At 56.6% G+C, this 14,002-nt stretch overlaps 5 protein-coding genes across 5 annotated transcripts; 4 read left to right on the top strand and 1 right to left on the bottom strand.

The window, feature by feature from the left end:
- Positions 1-489: 489 nt before the first annotated feature.
- Positions 490-2,517, top strand: B0T15DRAFT_497210 (uncharacterized protein; the record flags this gene model as incomplete). Its single annotated transcript, XM_062867251.1, has 2 exons — positions 490-572; positions 2,352-2,517. 2 exons carry the CDS (start codon positions 490-492, stop codon positions 2,515-2,517), a joined length of 249 nt encoding a protein of 82 aa, XP_062718534.1.
- A 1,786-nt stretch (positions 2,518-4,303) lies between these two features.
- On the top strand, positions 4,304-4,872 carry B0T15DRAFT_505739 (uncharacterized protein; the record flags this gene model as incomplete). The annotated part of the gene is made up of 3 exons (XM_062867537.1): positions 4,304-4,439; positions 4,514-4,637; positions 4,749-4,872. The coding sequence occupies 3 exons, from the start codon at positions 4,304-4,306 to the stop codon at positions 4,870-4,872; spliced, it is 384 nt and encodes a 127-aa protein (XP_062718533.1).
- A 962-nt stretch (positions 4,873-5,834) lies between these two features.
- B0T15DRAFT_543845 (heterokaryon incompatibility protein-domain-containing protein) lies at positions 5,835-9,355 on the top strand. Its single transcript, XM_062870023.1, has 2 exons — positions 5,835-7,961; positions 8,044-9,355. Exons 1-2 carry the CDS (start codon positions 6,030-6,032, stop codon positions 8,863-8,865), a joined length of 2,754 nt encoding a protein of 917 aa, XP_062718532.1. The 5' UTR covers positions 5,835-6,029; the 3' UTR covers positions 8,866-9,355.
- Positions 9,356-9,523: 168 nt separating this feature from the next.
- On the top strand, positions 9,524-11,039 carry B0T15DRAFT_543844 (chaperonin 10-like protein). Its single transcript, XM_062870022.1, has one exon. The coding sequence runs from the start codon at positions 9,696-9,698 to the stop codon at positions 10,923-10,925; it is 1,230 nt and encodes a 409-aa protein (XP_062718531.1). The 5' UTR covers positions 9,524-9,695; the 3' UTR covers positions 10,926-11,039.
- Positions 11,040-11,179: 140 nt separating this feature from the next.
- On the bottom strand, positions 11,180-13,787 carry B0T15DRAFT_514760 (beta-glucosidase-related glycosidase; the record flags this gene model as incomplete). Its single annotated transcript, XM_062868145.1, has 3 exons — positions 11,180-13,196; positions 13,235-13,556; positions 13,628-13,787. 3 exons carry the CDS (start codon positions 13,785-13,787, stop codon positions 11,180-11,182), a joined length of 2,499 nt encoding a protein of 832 aa, XP_062718530.1.
- Between the last annotated feature and the right edge of the window lie 215 nt (positions 13,788-14,002).

The raw sequence follows: 14,002 nt of genomic DNA, 5'->3' as shown, positions 1-14,002 counted from the left end.
TTCAGAGTGTCTCGTAGAACATCAATGGACGGAAGATGGATCCCAATACCAACACGCGTCAAGAGCCCCCGCGGCAGCTGCAAGCCGAAAGAAAGCCAGTCGGTACGCAATCGTGCAGTTAGCGAGCCGGCCCCGAAATTGCGAAAGGTAGACGTCTCGGAAGTCCTGCAGGAGGGGCCAACACCCACTCCGGATTCAGGATCCCCATCGCAAGGTCACAATGCTCGAGGTGAAATGGCAAAATAAGAGCGCCAGCGGCGGGAACATGCCACGGCGAGGGCATGCCCCCCGCCGATACTACCATATCGTACCAACATACGGCGTGGAGAAGATCGCAAAGAACGAAACGCCAATAGGGAACCATGTTTAGAGGCACCATGCTCAACCCTTGGTGGCCCTGTTTACCATAACGACTGGCAAGCTAGGTTCGCGGCTGCGTTCGGTCCCTTGGCGGCCGCGACTTGTACATACAAGTACAGTAGTACACCAATGTACGCCGGCGGTGGCGGGGACGACGACGACGACGCCGAGGGTGACGAGTTGAACCGTCACCATCTCCTATATTTGAGACAGTTCGTTCGCTCAAGAAGTGCCGGGGAGTGTTCGCACTATACCACACACTCGTACACTTGCAAGACGGCAAGAGTTACCCATCTAATTACCCTCCAGCCACCCACCTCGTCAGACTCCCAACGACGCACTCTCAAATCCGTCCGCAGCCGAGCAGCATCACGCTACCAAACAGAATCAACAATCAAAAAGACCCAACGAAAGCCTTCGAAATGGACTACGACTCAGAGAGGGAGGATCAGCCCTGCCGCAAGGTCCTCAACGCGAGCTCTTCGGCACCCCGCTCAAGAAGCCTCCCCCGCGGCCGGCCTCGCCAAACGGGAGAAGACGCGGTGGGGGGTAGTGTGCGGGAATGGACTTCAGCCGGATAGGTAGATTATGTCGGTCGAGATGGCTGGCCACTCTCTGGATGGCGGCCGTAATCCCACTTTGCTGCTGCTCCCTAATTGAAGCGCGCTGCCGCGGCCAGCTCCGTTACTACCTTACAATACCAGCCCCTGGTTCGAGGGAGTGGTATAGTAATTATGGTTGGAGAGTGGGTGGTAGAATATGTGTGTGTATGGGCTGGCGGTTAGCACAAGCGCCGTTGTCGTTGCTGTGATACCGAAGGACGAAGTCTACCCTCGGCCAAGTTTTCCATCCCCTTGAAACCAAGGTGCCAAGGTCGTTATTGCCTTGTGGGCAATTCTGCCGAACAAATATTGATGTGATGAAGAGGTAAACAATGTGGACAAAATTGCCCAACCACGACACTTTCCCAGCCCGGCCTGGGTCTGAGCAGCGATAATCCCGAGGGAGCTAAATGTCCTCAGAACAGATCACCCGATGGATCTGGACGCATTTTGGACTATGTCGAACAAACAAAATGATACGATGGGGAGGTAAACGTTGAGAACAAAATTCCCAACTATGACGGCTTGTTCGAAATATGGGTGGGAGTTGAAAGGGGCGGGGAGGCTCTATCAAAGAATCTTGTCCAAGCGGCGTGGTTTTGGGAGTTGGACACAGCCGACTTTTCAGAGGAACAAGACGTGCTGTTGTTATTCTCACACTGGCTGTTTGATCTTGCTGATATGAATAACTTCCCTCGACGTGGAGTGCATGTGACATAGCCATCGAGGGCCGGTCCAGGCCACTCGGGATATGTGAGGAAAAGCACGTACTAGATACTAAGCTGATCACCTATTGGTTGTGCTATTGCTATAGGGCGACTCAAGCGACGGCTGTCGCGTGGTATTTATCAACAACAGCTCGCAACGCAATGTAATAGTTTAATTTATTTATTGGTGTCCTCTTGATCTATTGGGTATATTGAATATATTATCTAGTTAACTCACGAGTTCTTGTAAGTACCACGCGACTATGCCATTGTCGTCCCGACTTGGTATGCCCTAGAGAGCCATCTGCAGCCCGTATACCGTAGCCGACGACCGCTTGAGCCGGCTACCGACATATCCGACCGGCCATACTAGGACGCCGGCAATGGCCCGGCCGCTTGACTAGCTTGGTCCGGTTGTCGGTATAGCTTCGTTGCCTACCTACCCTTATACTTACTATACTATATCTCTATCCTAACTTACCTCTCTTAAGAAACTAAATACCTTACTAGCAATGTAGATTATAGAGGAGATAACGTAACTAGAGGCCGAGTACACGCGGTGGCTTTCTCTGCCGTCAGATTCTCAGGGGTGAGTTTTTGAGCAGCTTGATGCCGTGGAGTGCAATAGCGCATGCCACTCACCGGTGAACGTTTGGAATGCTAACACACGTCTTCACCCCAGCACACTCCCCAGCTTGCCTCAGGAGGTCAAGAACCAGATTTCCGCGTGCCTCGGCAACGACCGTCTCAGAAAGCTCGAGCGGGAGGCCCAGAGGAAGCTCAAGAAGAGGGCGGAGGAGGAGGAGGCCGCGCCCAGCGCCCAGCGCAGCGGCCACCGCAGGAAATAAGCCTAGCTTGCTTAGGAGAGCGAGGGGCTGGAACTCTCGACACTGGTGGAGGTAGGAGGCGGATGGCGGTGATAGAATGGAAGACCACGTGGATGGGTGTTCGTTGGCTTGCGATGCCCGCCTAGGTACCTAGGTAGGTAGGTACTTACTTGGATCTTGGAGTGGCATGAGGAGACGGGGTATAAAGGGGTATTATATGCAGGACATGTACTACTGCCTAGTTATGCGAAATATCCAAGACTGCCTTGATTTGGACCCACTCACTGCTTGTCGTTTTCTACACTTGCATGGTCCCGCCCTGAAAGTGGACGCTAGTGGATCCCGGCCCGGCACCCAGAGGGCACCAAAGAGGATCACAAGTCCACCTCGAAAGAAATAGGCAGCGACCACACGTAGCTGAAACAGGTGTGCCTTACAGCAGACCTTCCAGGATGGATACAGGGAGTGGCGGAAGGCAAGTCGAAGACTCGAAATGCATCTTGCCGGTCAGTTAGGTACCGTAGCGGGAAAACGTATGGGGCGGTAATCATAGCAGGGCCTCGGTAGGCTCTCTACCACAACAAGCCTTCCCATCACAGCTATCCTTCCCAACCTCCCTACCTCAAATGAGCACCAGAGCCAGACTAGACCTACCTTCACGATAATAAGAATATTAAGGATTCCTCGAGGAAAGAACGTTCAGATATCTTCCTGTACGAATGGCTAATTCGTAATGCTTCGTGCTTCATGTTCCTAAGTTCTTAGACTAAGGTAACTATACTTGTTCGATTCCCAAATTATAACTTTCCTTTCGCTTAACTGATCCGAGTCGTTATAATTGATTGAAAGGAAGTGTGGAAGCGAGGAATTGAACGGGGGACCTTAGGACTACGAGATTATAATTTACAAGTCTACGGCATTTACGATTACTAGTACACTATACTATAGTCACAGGGAGAAGGCACGCGTGTAAGGGTGGTGGAAGTCGCCGTCTATATTCCCTTGGCGCCGGCGAGGACGGCAGGAGCGAGCCTTACCGGGTAGGCTCTGTTCGGCTCTGTCAACCAGATTCTTAAGCCTGTTCTACGGAACAGACTGTTTTACCGTGAACAGAATAAGCATGCAGAGTAGGCTTAGTCTTACTCTATAAGACTATAGCCTAGTCAACATTATGTTGGTCCGAACAGTGTTGGTGATTTTCGACATGTTCGCTTAAACATACTGGCTTACGCCTGTTTCGGCCGGAGCAGGGACCAGCCTGCAATTTACAGACTTATGGATCCGTATAAACATCATGTTATTTGACAGGCCCCACCCTGGATGGAATTGTCAAGACGTTTCGCGCTAGGCTTCCTGCCCCCTATAGCACCCCGCTATAGGTACGGATATAGAAGTTTGAACTTTATACACCCCGACTACTACTAGGTTCAGGTTAAGGCGAAATGTATCTTGCCAATCCGGTTAATACGGATATAGAATTTTGAACTTTATACACACCGACTACTACCGGGTCTAGGTAAGTCGAAATGCATCTCGCCGGTTAGTTTGGTACCCGTGGACGCATGTAGAATATTGAACTTTATACACACCGACTAGGTAGGTTTCTAGGCAGATCGAGACCCAATAACTACAGGTACAATACAATACCCAACTAATATATAATCCGGCTCGGGGCACGCATATATCCTGCCTTTCGAACACAGACTCGCACACACACACAAACACACAGCCAGAGAACATACTACCCAAATACTCACATACACATCTCATCCCAGCCCTACTAGTCAACAACTTACTACTAGCCAACATGTCTCGATCCAGCGTCTCGCAGGGCGACTTGACCTTCCTCAGGGATACGCTTCTACAGATCAAGCAAAGAGAGGAGACGACGGCGGGAAACCTTACTCGGATGGAGGATCAACTCTCTAGGATGAACAAGAGCTGTAAGCCAGTCAATGGTGTTGAAAAGAAAAGAGAAAAAAGAAATCATCTGCTGACAGCACGGGGACTCTATTAGCCCCCGACCGACGGAACCTCGAGGTCAGGATTAACAACCTCCGACGCGAGCTTGCGGATTGGCCCCGTCACCGCGACGCCGCGATCCGGCAATGGGTTGCGCAGCATCCGCATGCTGCCATAGCGTGAGTTGAACCCCAGTTTTTGATTCAGTGGAGACGGGGGAGAGAGAGAGAGAGAGAGAGAGAGAGAGAGAGCGATTGGCTAACAAGGTGGTGTGTGTCTTCAAACTGTAGCGACATCGGCAATCTGCCTCGGGAGCTCTACGACCAGGTTGTTAGGTACCTGCCAGCCCCAGAGACGTACAGCACCACCCGTCTCAGGCAGGTCCAGAACGATGTTAAGAAGGCGAAGCGGTAAGCCTAGTTTGGGCGAACGAGGGTCTGGAACTCTCGAGACTGGCTTGAGTGATGGATTGGAAGGGAAGGCTACCTAGGTAGCTGGATCTCGGGTGGAGAGTAGGCGGGGCATAGAGGGCTATATGCAGGACATATACCTACTCTTTCTCCTACGTGCGTCCCATGTTTCCGTGCTCCAAATGGTGGCTTGTCCAATCCCCTCCGTGCTTACGGGTTCCTACAAGCGGTACTAGTAGCCCTGGACTTTCGACGGGAACCACAAACCCCTTCTCCTAATATGTGAACAACCCCAAGGGACCGGTCTGTTACCTGGAAAGGCAAGTGAAGGACGGTCTGTAGCTTTGCTTTGTGAGCACATGAAGATGTCCAGCGCAATGAGACTACTAAGTACTAGTAACTGATGAGCAAAACGAGAGGAAATAGGGTACACCGCTACCATGCCACATGCCAGAGACGTCGTCACCATTCCCCGCCTTGAACATGTACGGCACTCCTGCTTGTTCGAACGCCCAGCGGGTCCTACCTAATGCTCGAGGAAACCGCCTAGCATCATATGAGCTCTCCAAGAACTAGTAGTACCAACCCGCCTCGCCTGTGTCTCGGCGGATGTATGGTGCTGCTGCGATACCGGATCTCATAGGCTAAACTCCTGGTTATTTGGGAATTTCTGAACACGCGGTAGGCCGGGTCTGCCAGTTCTCGGGGGCCCTTGCTAGCGCGCGCGTAGTATGTGCCATGTCAGTAGGTACTAATGGTACGCTCGCTCGCGGCTCAGCCAGAGGTCTACCAGTGAGCAGCGTCACCAGCCGACCAGCGTCGTACTGGCGCCGCAGTTGTGCGTCGTCGTTCCCCTCAGACCCCACTTCGCAACCGTCCGGCGGGTATGGAGCCGCGGCCGGACTGCAGGAGACTGGAGACCTGTCAGAGCTTTAGACCCTCTGTTACGGGAAGGGAACAGGGGGACGGACGCTCATATAAGCACTAATAATAAGCAGCGCCTTTCCCCAAGGGGTTCCCTTACGGGAGCCGGTTTCCGTTCGGGGCTTTCCGCAACACCTCCTGATTGTATTGTATTATAACTCTTCTAATTCTTGCGAACTGCAGCGTACACAGTCCCAGTAGCCATTCTGAGCCTAGTCCCTGTCCAACATCCCCAGGATGGACTTCAAGTACGTTCCGGACCGATCGGGGCTGGAGGACGACTTGGCAGCGAAGTTCAGCGCAAGCCTGGCGCCCTTCCTGAACGACGTTGTGAAGACTCTGGGCATAGCTGGCCCCGATGACCCCGAAGGCGCCATGTTTGCGATCCCGCCGTCCAGCATAAGCAACGATCTGGTGGCCACCGAAAGACCCCTGTGCGCCAAGTGCTCGAACCTCAACGATGAGGCCCTCCACAGTGAAGAGGGGTTCATACACTCCCAGAGCCTGGAGGATCTCTGCGGATCTGCCCAGACTTGCGCTCTCTGCCATCTCATGCGCCTGAAGCTGTGGGAGGAAATGGTCTGGTCACGCGAGTCCTGCGACGACTCCCCACACAACGCGTGCTTTACAGATGCGCAGCTGAGCGAAGGGCTGCGGAAGTTGGCGGCCGAGCGTGGAGTCTTATGGCCAGAGGAAGCTCCTATATTTCTCAAGTCGGAGGGATCCGACTCCAGCGGCTATGAACACATCATGCTCTTTACCCTTGTCGCATTCCTCGAGCCGCGCGGCGACAGCTCGCACACCTACAAGCTTTGGTACCGAGGCTTCACCCTCGGCAAGTTGCTCCGGCATGACGACAGGGCAGAATCCGCCCGGCCGTTGCTGCCCCGAGGCGACGAACCTTCCACGCTGCAGCGCATGCGGGAGTGGCTCGAGGCTTGCGATGCAGACCTGGTTTCATGGTCAAAGAGGCTCACTGACACGAAACTTCCGACGAGAGTGTTGGATCTCCAGTCTCTCGGGAATGATCAAGACTCCGATCTTCGGCTCTTCGAGACGAAGGGCATCTCTGGAAGATACGCCACGCTGAGCTACTGTTGGGGTGGTTACCAGGGCTGCAGGACGCTGAAAGCAAACCTGGAGGAGCGATGCGCTCGAATCCGGTACAGTGAGCTTCCGGCGCTGTTCCAGCAAGCTATCACCGTCACACGCGGGCTGCGTATTCGATACCTGTGGATCGACGCGCTATGTATTGTTCAGGATGATGCCGAGGACTGGAAGTATGAGGCCGCTCGAATGGCCGACGTGTACTGGAACGGGGCTTGCAGATTGGCAGTTACCCATTGTCAGAACCCGACGGAGAGCTTCTTCCCCCCGAGAGAGGTCGTGGCTTCCGTTCGCGTTCCCAGTCTTGAAGAAAAGGAGGATCACGCCGAGGCCAGGCGGCACTCGGGCCCTGCTTCGTCGGACTGGGAGACGGAGGAAGAAGAAGATTATGGTGATGGCGGGCCTAGCTCCAGTTCCGATGCAAACAACCACGGACAACAGCCAATAATCGAGCAAGAGAACCCCAAGTCGACGCTCGACTCTTTCCAGGACCGGTTCAGCCACGCTCTAGTAGAAGTGGGCGCAAAATATGACAGCAAAAGAGAAGCAGCGCCGGAGACTCACCACAAAGTTTTCTTCTCGCTCCCGAGGAACTACGAGCGCGACGTCGACCTTGGCCATCTCAACAGCCGGGGCTGGGTGCTCCAAGAACGCCTCCTAGCACCGCGCACAATCCACTTCACCGCCGATCACATGTATTTCGAAGACCAGGATGACATCTGCGGCGAGGACTGGGTGCGCCGGCAGTTCACGTGGCGGAGCTGCATCAAAAAGAGATCCAAGTCTTCCAGGAGCATCCTGTTCCCCGAAGACAGCATCCGTGACTTCGAAGGCGGCTATGCGAACTATGCCACCTCCGGACGAGCGGCGGAGCTCCTGATGCAGCGGGCTCTCTTCGCTCAACGAAACTACAGGCATCTGTCGGACTCCTCGGATACGTGGCTCACGATCGCCGAGTCCTTCAACCGGTGCAACTTCACATATCAGACGGATAGGCTCGTGGCCATCGCCGGTCTGGTGAAGCGGAAGCAATCCACGCCCGGGTCGCAGTATGCTGGCAGTGTAAGCGGATCCACGCAGTTCCCCCTACCAACTCACGCCGCGCCATCGCTGACCTAGGTAATTGTACTCATAAAACAAACAGAGGAATTTCTTTGGGCTATGGGAGAAAACGCTCCACGTCGATCTCGCCTGGGTGGCAGCTACTACTAGGACTAGTCCTCAAAGGCTCACCCGCCTCAACAATCTAAACCTGCCAAGCTGGACGTGGATAGCATACGACGGCCCCATCACCTTCACCAAGGACCGCAGGGATCGACGGAACCCCGGAACAGTTCCGATCGCGCCCACTTCGGAAATCCGCCTGGTCCACACGGACGCGCCCGACCTACCCGACATCATCGACCCGCTCCCGCTGAAGGCCGGAGGAGTCTGTTTCAGAGTAGCCACGAGGCTTCGCAAGCTGCCGTCGACCACGACGGCAGCCCCCCAGTCTATCAACCTCCCAGCCGCCTCCTCCTCCTCCTCCTCCTGGACCTCACGCGAGCAAGTCGCGGCTGCGCTGCCCTACATCCGACTCGATCCCCACACCAGCACCATGCCTATGCTGCTGGGATATGGTAGTAGTAGTGGAGCACAGCCTGTGTTGGACCAGAACGGAAGTGTGGTGGGGATTATCGTGTTTGACGAAGGCGGCGGGTGTCCACGAGCGACAGACGATCTCTACTGCGCTCATATCTCTACTTTGAAGGATGAACGCAGGGATCAAGCGCTGTGGGAGGTGCAGGCGGATGACGGAGAGCAACGCCTCGGTGGTAGCAGTATTTCCCAGCCTCCTATTCTTGCGTATGCGCTGGTCTTGCGCAGCGTTGGCGGGGGCCGGGATGTATTCGCCCGCGTTGGGCTAGCGGAGGTTGGGTATGATTGGATTATGGCGGGGGACGAACAGGAAGTGAGTCTCCTTTGAAGGACTACTAGTACTAGGTAATTAGTAGGTATCGAACAAGTTCTCCTAGTCGTACTACTACCCGATAGTCAGTTATCTCATTTCATCTCAGACCTATTACCTTCCAAATCCTCATTTGCACCCTAATAGGTTACCCGCTAATAGGAGAGGGCGAGCCAGTCTGATGCGTGGGATCTACGATGGACGGGTCGGGATAAAGGCGTGCAGAGCTTTTTGTGTTGATCTGAACATCTTTGTGGGGGGGTAAGCTTCATCTCGGCAATAAAATGGTCACTCTATGACGTCTGAAATTACTGAAACTCGACCATCTTCTACGACGATTTCTGCTGTCAGGGATAGCCAAACCGCGTAAAACACAGTCAATGGAGGTGTGAGTGTGAGCTTGGTCATGTCGCCTGGAGCTGACCTACAATGCATTTTCATCCGACTACGTACGTAATTACATAGCAGCCAGTTGCGGCTCGGAGCAGGAATGCTGCGGGAATCCGTCCGACGTGTGGTTCGGAGGCAACGCAGCAGTTGTTGAATTAAACGCCGCTATGGTGTGTAATCAAGGTTTCGGCTCGGTACTTCGGGGCTAACTAGCGCGATAGAAGTCCGAGTCGGGCTTAATAATCCTCCCCGCAGGTCGGACCCCGACTTGCATGCAGGCTGCAGCTGCAAGTGAGACAGGACAGAGGTAGGGAGAGATGGTGTACTGATCCAGGGCGAGAGCTAGTATCATGTATATAGGAGTTGAGCACCTGCCACGGATCGTGGTTCTCAACACACCTCACTAGTACCTAGGTTCTACTCGTTCACACTCACAACAACTTGAACTTTCTCGGCCTATGCGTACCCTGACAAGACTCGGTCACCAGCTCAAAGCTAAATCCACTTCCAGGCCCAAAGTACCTACCCTAATAAAGACCCCGCCAACAACCGCTGGAATGTCCACCTCAACCGCGGGCACCAACCTCGCGGCTCTCCTGCGGGGTGCGCGAGAGACCCTTGTCCTCGAAGAGCGCGCCATTCCCTCCCCAGGACCAGACGAGATCCTGGTCCGCAACCGGGCGATCGCGCTCAACCCTATCGACTGGAAGCGACAAGCCTTCGGCATCGCCCTCCCCTCGAACAAGACCACCATCCTGGGCTCCGACGTAGCGGGCGAGGTCGTATCCGTCGGCTCCAACGTCGCCTCGTTCTCCTCCTCGTCGTTATCATTCGCACCCGGCGACCGCGTGCTGGGCTCCGCGTCGGCCATGGTGTCCGGCAACCTGGACCACGGCGCTTTCCAGCTCTATACCCTCCTCTCGTCCACCGCGGCAGCGAAAATCCCCGACGCAGTTTCTTATCCAGAGGCGGCGACGCTGCCGACGGCGATGGGCACCGCGACGATCGCGCTTTTTCATAACCTCGGCTTGCCCCTCCCTTCCACTTCCACTTCTACTTCTACTCCCACTCCGACCACTACCACCGGAGAAGCCGAAGTGAAAAAAGACGGGATCCTCGTCTGGGGCGGCGCAACCTCATGCGGCAGCGCCGCCATCCAACTCGCCCGTCTCGCCGGCCTGTCCAATATCTACGCGACAGCCAGCCCGAGACACCACGCCCTCGTACAATCCCTCGGCGCCAGCACGGTGGTGGATTACCACTCCCCCGGCACGGCCGTAGAGGACATCCTCTCCGCGGCGGGCCGGGACGGAGTCGAGATTCGCTACGCGGTAGTTAACGTAGGAGACAACGATGCCTTCGCCGCTGTCAAGCATATCCTAGAGCGTTCTTCGCAGGGGAAAGAAGGAAAGAAGATGAAAGTGGCTAGCCTGGCCCGCTGGCCGGAGGAGCAGGTTGCGAAGCCCGAGGGGGCAGAGGTTAGTTGGGTGATGGGCATGGAGGTGTGGGGTGCAAGGAAGGATTTGGCGGCGTGGTTGTTTAATCGGAATTTGACGGGGTGGTTGGAAGGGGGCCAGGTGGTGCCGCATGCGGTGAGGGTTGTGAAAGGGGGGATTGGGGGTTTGCAGACGGCGCTGGATCAGTTGAAGGCGGGTGTTAGTGGGGAGAAGTTGGTCGTTGAGGTGTAATAAGGGACAGAAAGGCAGAAGAGGAGAGAGTTGGGGTGTTTGGATCGTGTGGTGGTCTCCTTCAAGAAACTCGTGTCTCATGGGCATTCGACAGTAAAGATCTAGGCATTCACATCCTCTTTTGACTACCATTATTTAAAACTGTCACTTAAAATGACCGGCCACCCAAAGCACTATCGATCGAGGTCATAACCATAACCATACCTCTCATAACTCATCCATCTCCTCCCACAGATCCGTACCTAGGTAAGTACTCACCCCGACACAGGCTTGATCCCAGCAGTCAACTTAATATCCCTCGAACTAAACCCGACCCCAATCCCAATCTCCCCCTCGGGAATCACCCACTCCTGGCGCACAACATCCCAATAACTCAGATCGCGTCGCATGAGCGCAAACTGCACACTCTTCGCCTGGCCCGCCCTCAACCCAACCTTCTCAAACCCCCTCAACTGGCGCGGCGGGGTCGTCGTCCCCGGCACGGTATCCGGGGGCAAACTGACATACAGCTGCGGCACAGCGGCACCATCCACTTTTCCCGTGTTCCGCACCGTGACGCTCACCGTGTACAGCGTCTCCCACAGCGCCGGGTTGCCCCCCGGCTGGACGGGCTGGGCCGGCGGCAGCGCCGTAATAATACCCTTCTTGTTTGTATTACTACTACTAGTACTAGTAGCAGGCTTAGCCCGGATGTCCGACAGCGCAAAAGTCGTGTAGGACAAGCCGAAGCCGAACTCATAGCGCACGCTGAGGTTGCGCGCGTCGAAGTAGCGGTAGTCGATCTCAACCCCTTCGTCGAACCAGCTCTGCCAGTCCTCCTTGCCCGCGGTCTGCACGGCCGTGGTCGGCGGCGCGTTGTAGTCGCTCGCGCGGAGCGCGACCGTGTAGGGCAGGCGGCCCGACGGGTTGACGGCGCCGTAGAGCACGTCGACCAGCGAGTGGCCGCTCTCCTGGCCCGGGTAGTGCGCCGCCAGGATGGCGGTCACGTTGGGGTGGTCGGCGAAGGGCAGCGTGTTGATGCCCGCTGAGTGGGTGACCACGACGGTGTTGTTGCACTGCGAGGCGACCGACGAGACCACCGCGTTGCCGTGCCAGTCCGTGTCGAGCGTGGTCCGGTCGGCGGCTTCCTCGGCCCAGGACTTGAGGAAGACCAGGCAGACGTCGGGCCGCTTGGGGATCCAGAGTGTGGTGATGTCCGTGGTGGTGATCTGCGTGTTGTTCAGCCAGTGTTGTACTAGTGTCTTGTCCTGCGCTGCGCGCTCCTTGATCGCCTCGAGCGGGGTGACGAGGTAGGTGAGGCGGCCGGTGCCGGAACCGCCGCCGACTGCCAGCGTGCCGTACTCAAAGTTGACTTGGTTGTACAAGCCCGCCACGTCGTCGCCCGCATCATTGCCGAACACGGCGATCGACTTAGGTGCCTTCAGCGGCAACGCGCCCCGCTCGTTCTTCAGCAGCACGATGCCGGCGGCGCCCGCCTCGCGGATGAGCTTGGCGTGGTTGCCGCGCACGTCGCGGCTGCTCGGGCCCGTGAGGTTGAACTCGGTCAGCCAGGTGTTGCGCGGCGAGAAGGTGTTGAGGTCGGCTGTCGACGGGTCCACGGTCGGGAAGTCGCGGTCCTGGCCCAGGTCGTAGTACGGCGTCATGATGCGCACGATCATGTCGTCGACTCGCGCCGCGCCCAGCGTGCCGTTGTTGACCGCGGCCGTCACGTTCGCGCCGAAGGACGAGCGCCCCCAGCCCACGCCGTACAGGCCCAGTCCGCCGGGCATGTCCATGTCCTGGCCGGCGAGGACCGCGGGAGCGCCCGAGTGGGTGGCGCCCCAGTCGCTCATGACATAGCCCTGGAAGCCGAGCTCGGTCTTCAGCAGACCGTTCAGGATCTTGGAGTTCTGGCACCCGTACGAGCCGTTGATGCGCTGGTACGAGCACATGATGGACGCCGCCTTGGCGTGCACCGCGTTGGCAAACGGCCACAGGTAGAGCTCGTGCATGGTGCGGTCGTCGAGGTTGGACGACAGCGCCTCCTGCACAAGGTTGCCCTGCTCGTCGTACGACGGGTTGCGCTGCGTCTCCTGCTCGTTGGCGATGAAGTGCTTCGCGCATGCCTGCACGCCCTCCTTCTGCATAGCACTGATGGTCTGCTCCATGGCGACACCGGTCAGGTACGGATCCGGCGAGAAACCCTCCCAGTTACGCCCTGCATACGCCGATCGGCCAAGCGGGCCAGCAACTGGTCTGTGTGACATCCCCGGGTCGTCAGAATCCTTGCCTCTTGTAGCAAGACAGAGCACATAGACAAACAGACTGACCCAAGAAAGATGTGTGCGCCTTTGCCGCGGAACTCTTGGCCCATCGCCAGCCCGCGCTGGTACATTAGGTCGCGGTCCCACGAGGCGGCGACCGACACGCCGGCGGGGAAGACGCTGGCGTAGTCGGCAACCCGGATGGCCAGCGGCCCGTCCTGGAGACACAGGCCGGGGAAGTTGAGGCGCGGGATGGCGAGGATGTTGCCCACGCACGGGCCCGGGTAGCCCGTCACCATGTTGGCCTTCTCATCAGGCGTCAGCTGGGCCACGAAGGCCTTGGCCTTGGCCAGGGCTGCCTCCCACCCGCCGCTGCCCGTGGCATTGGCTGTGCGCATGTCAGTACTCCTACTAGTAGAAATGGGCAAGATGATTGTTTTCTTAGAAGGGCACACGTACGGGACGGATACACAGGCGGCGAATGTCCGTATTGGTCCAGGATCGTGGTGTTGACAGGTTGCACATAGCTGAAGGGAGCCTCCTGCGGCAGCGTCTGGGCCGCGGCCGACGGGGCCAGCAGCAGGGCGCAGGCCAGGGCGGAAAGTATTGTCGACGCCATGGGAGGTAGATTGACGCGGCGATGCCTCGGTAGTTTGGTGACGAGCCAAAGAACGAACTCAGGTCCCTCTTTTATACCCGTGAGATTGGTCTTCCGTCGTCAACCCTTCTCCTCCTCCAAATCGCGTCAAAACCTGGAAGCCCGCATGATTCCCTTGTTGCAACAGCGCTAGCCCCTCCGCTGGCAGCCGTTGGTAGTTGCCGACCTACCGAAGA

This window comes from Chaetomium strumarium (genome assembly GCF_033439665.1).
Source record: "Chaetomium strumarium strain CBS 333.67 chromosome Unknown B0T15scaffold_7, whole genome shotgun sequence".
NCBI lineage: Eukaryota > Fungi > Ascomycota > Sordariomycetes > Sordariales > Chaetomiaceae > Chaetomium > Chaetomium strumarium.
Note: the sequence above shows the minus strand (reverse complement) of the source record. Positions and strands in the feature narration are given on the sequence as shown.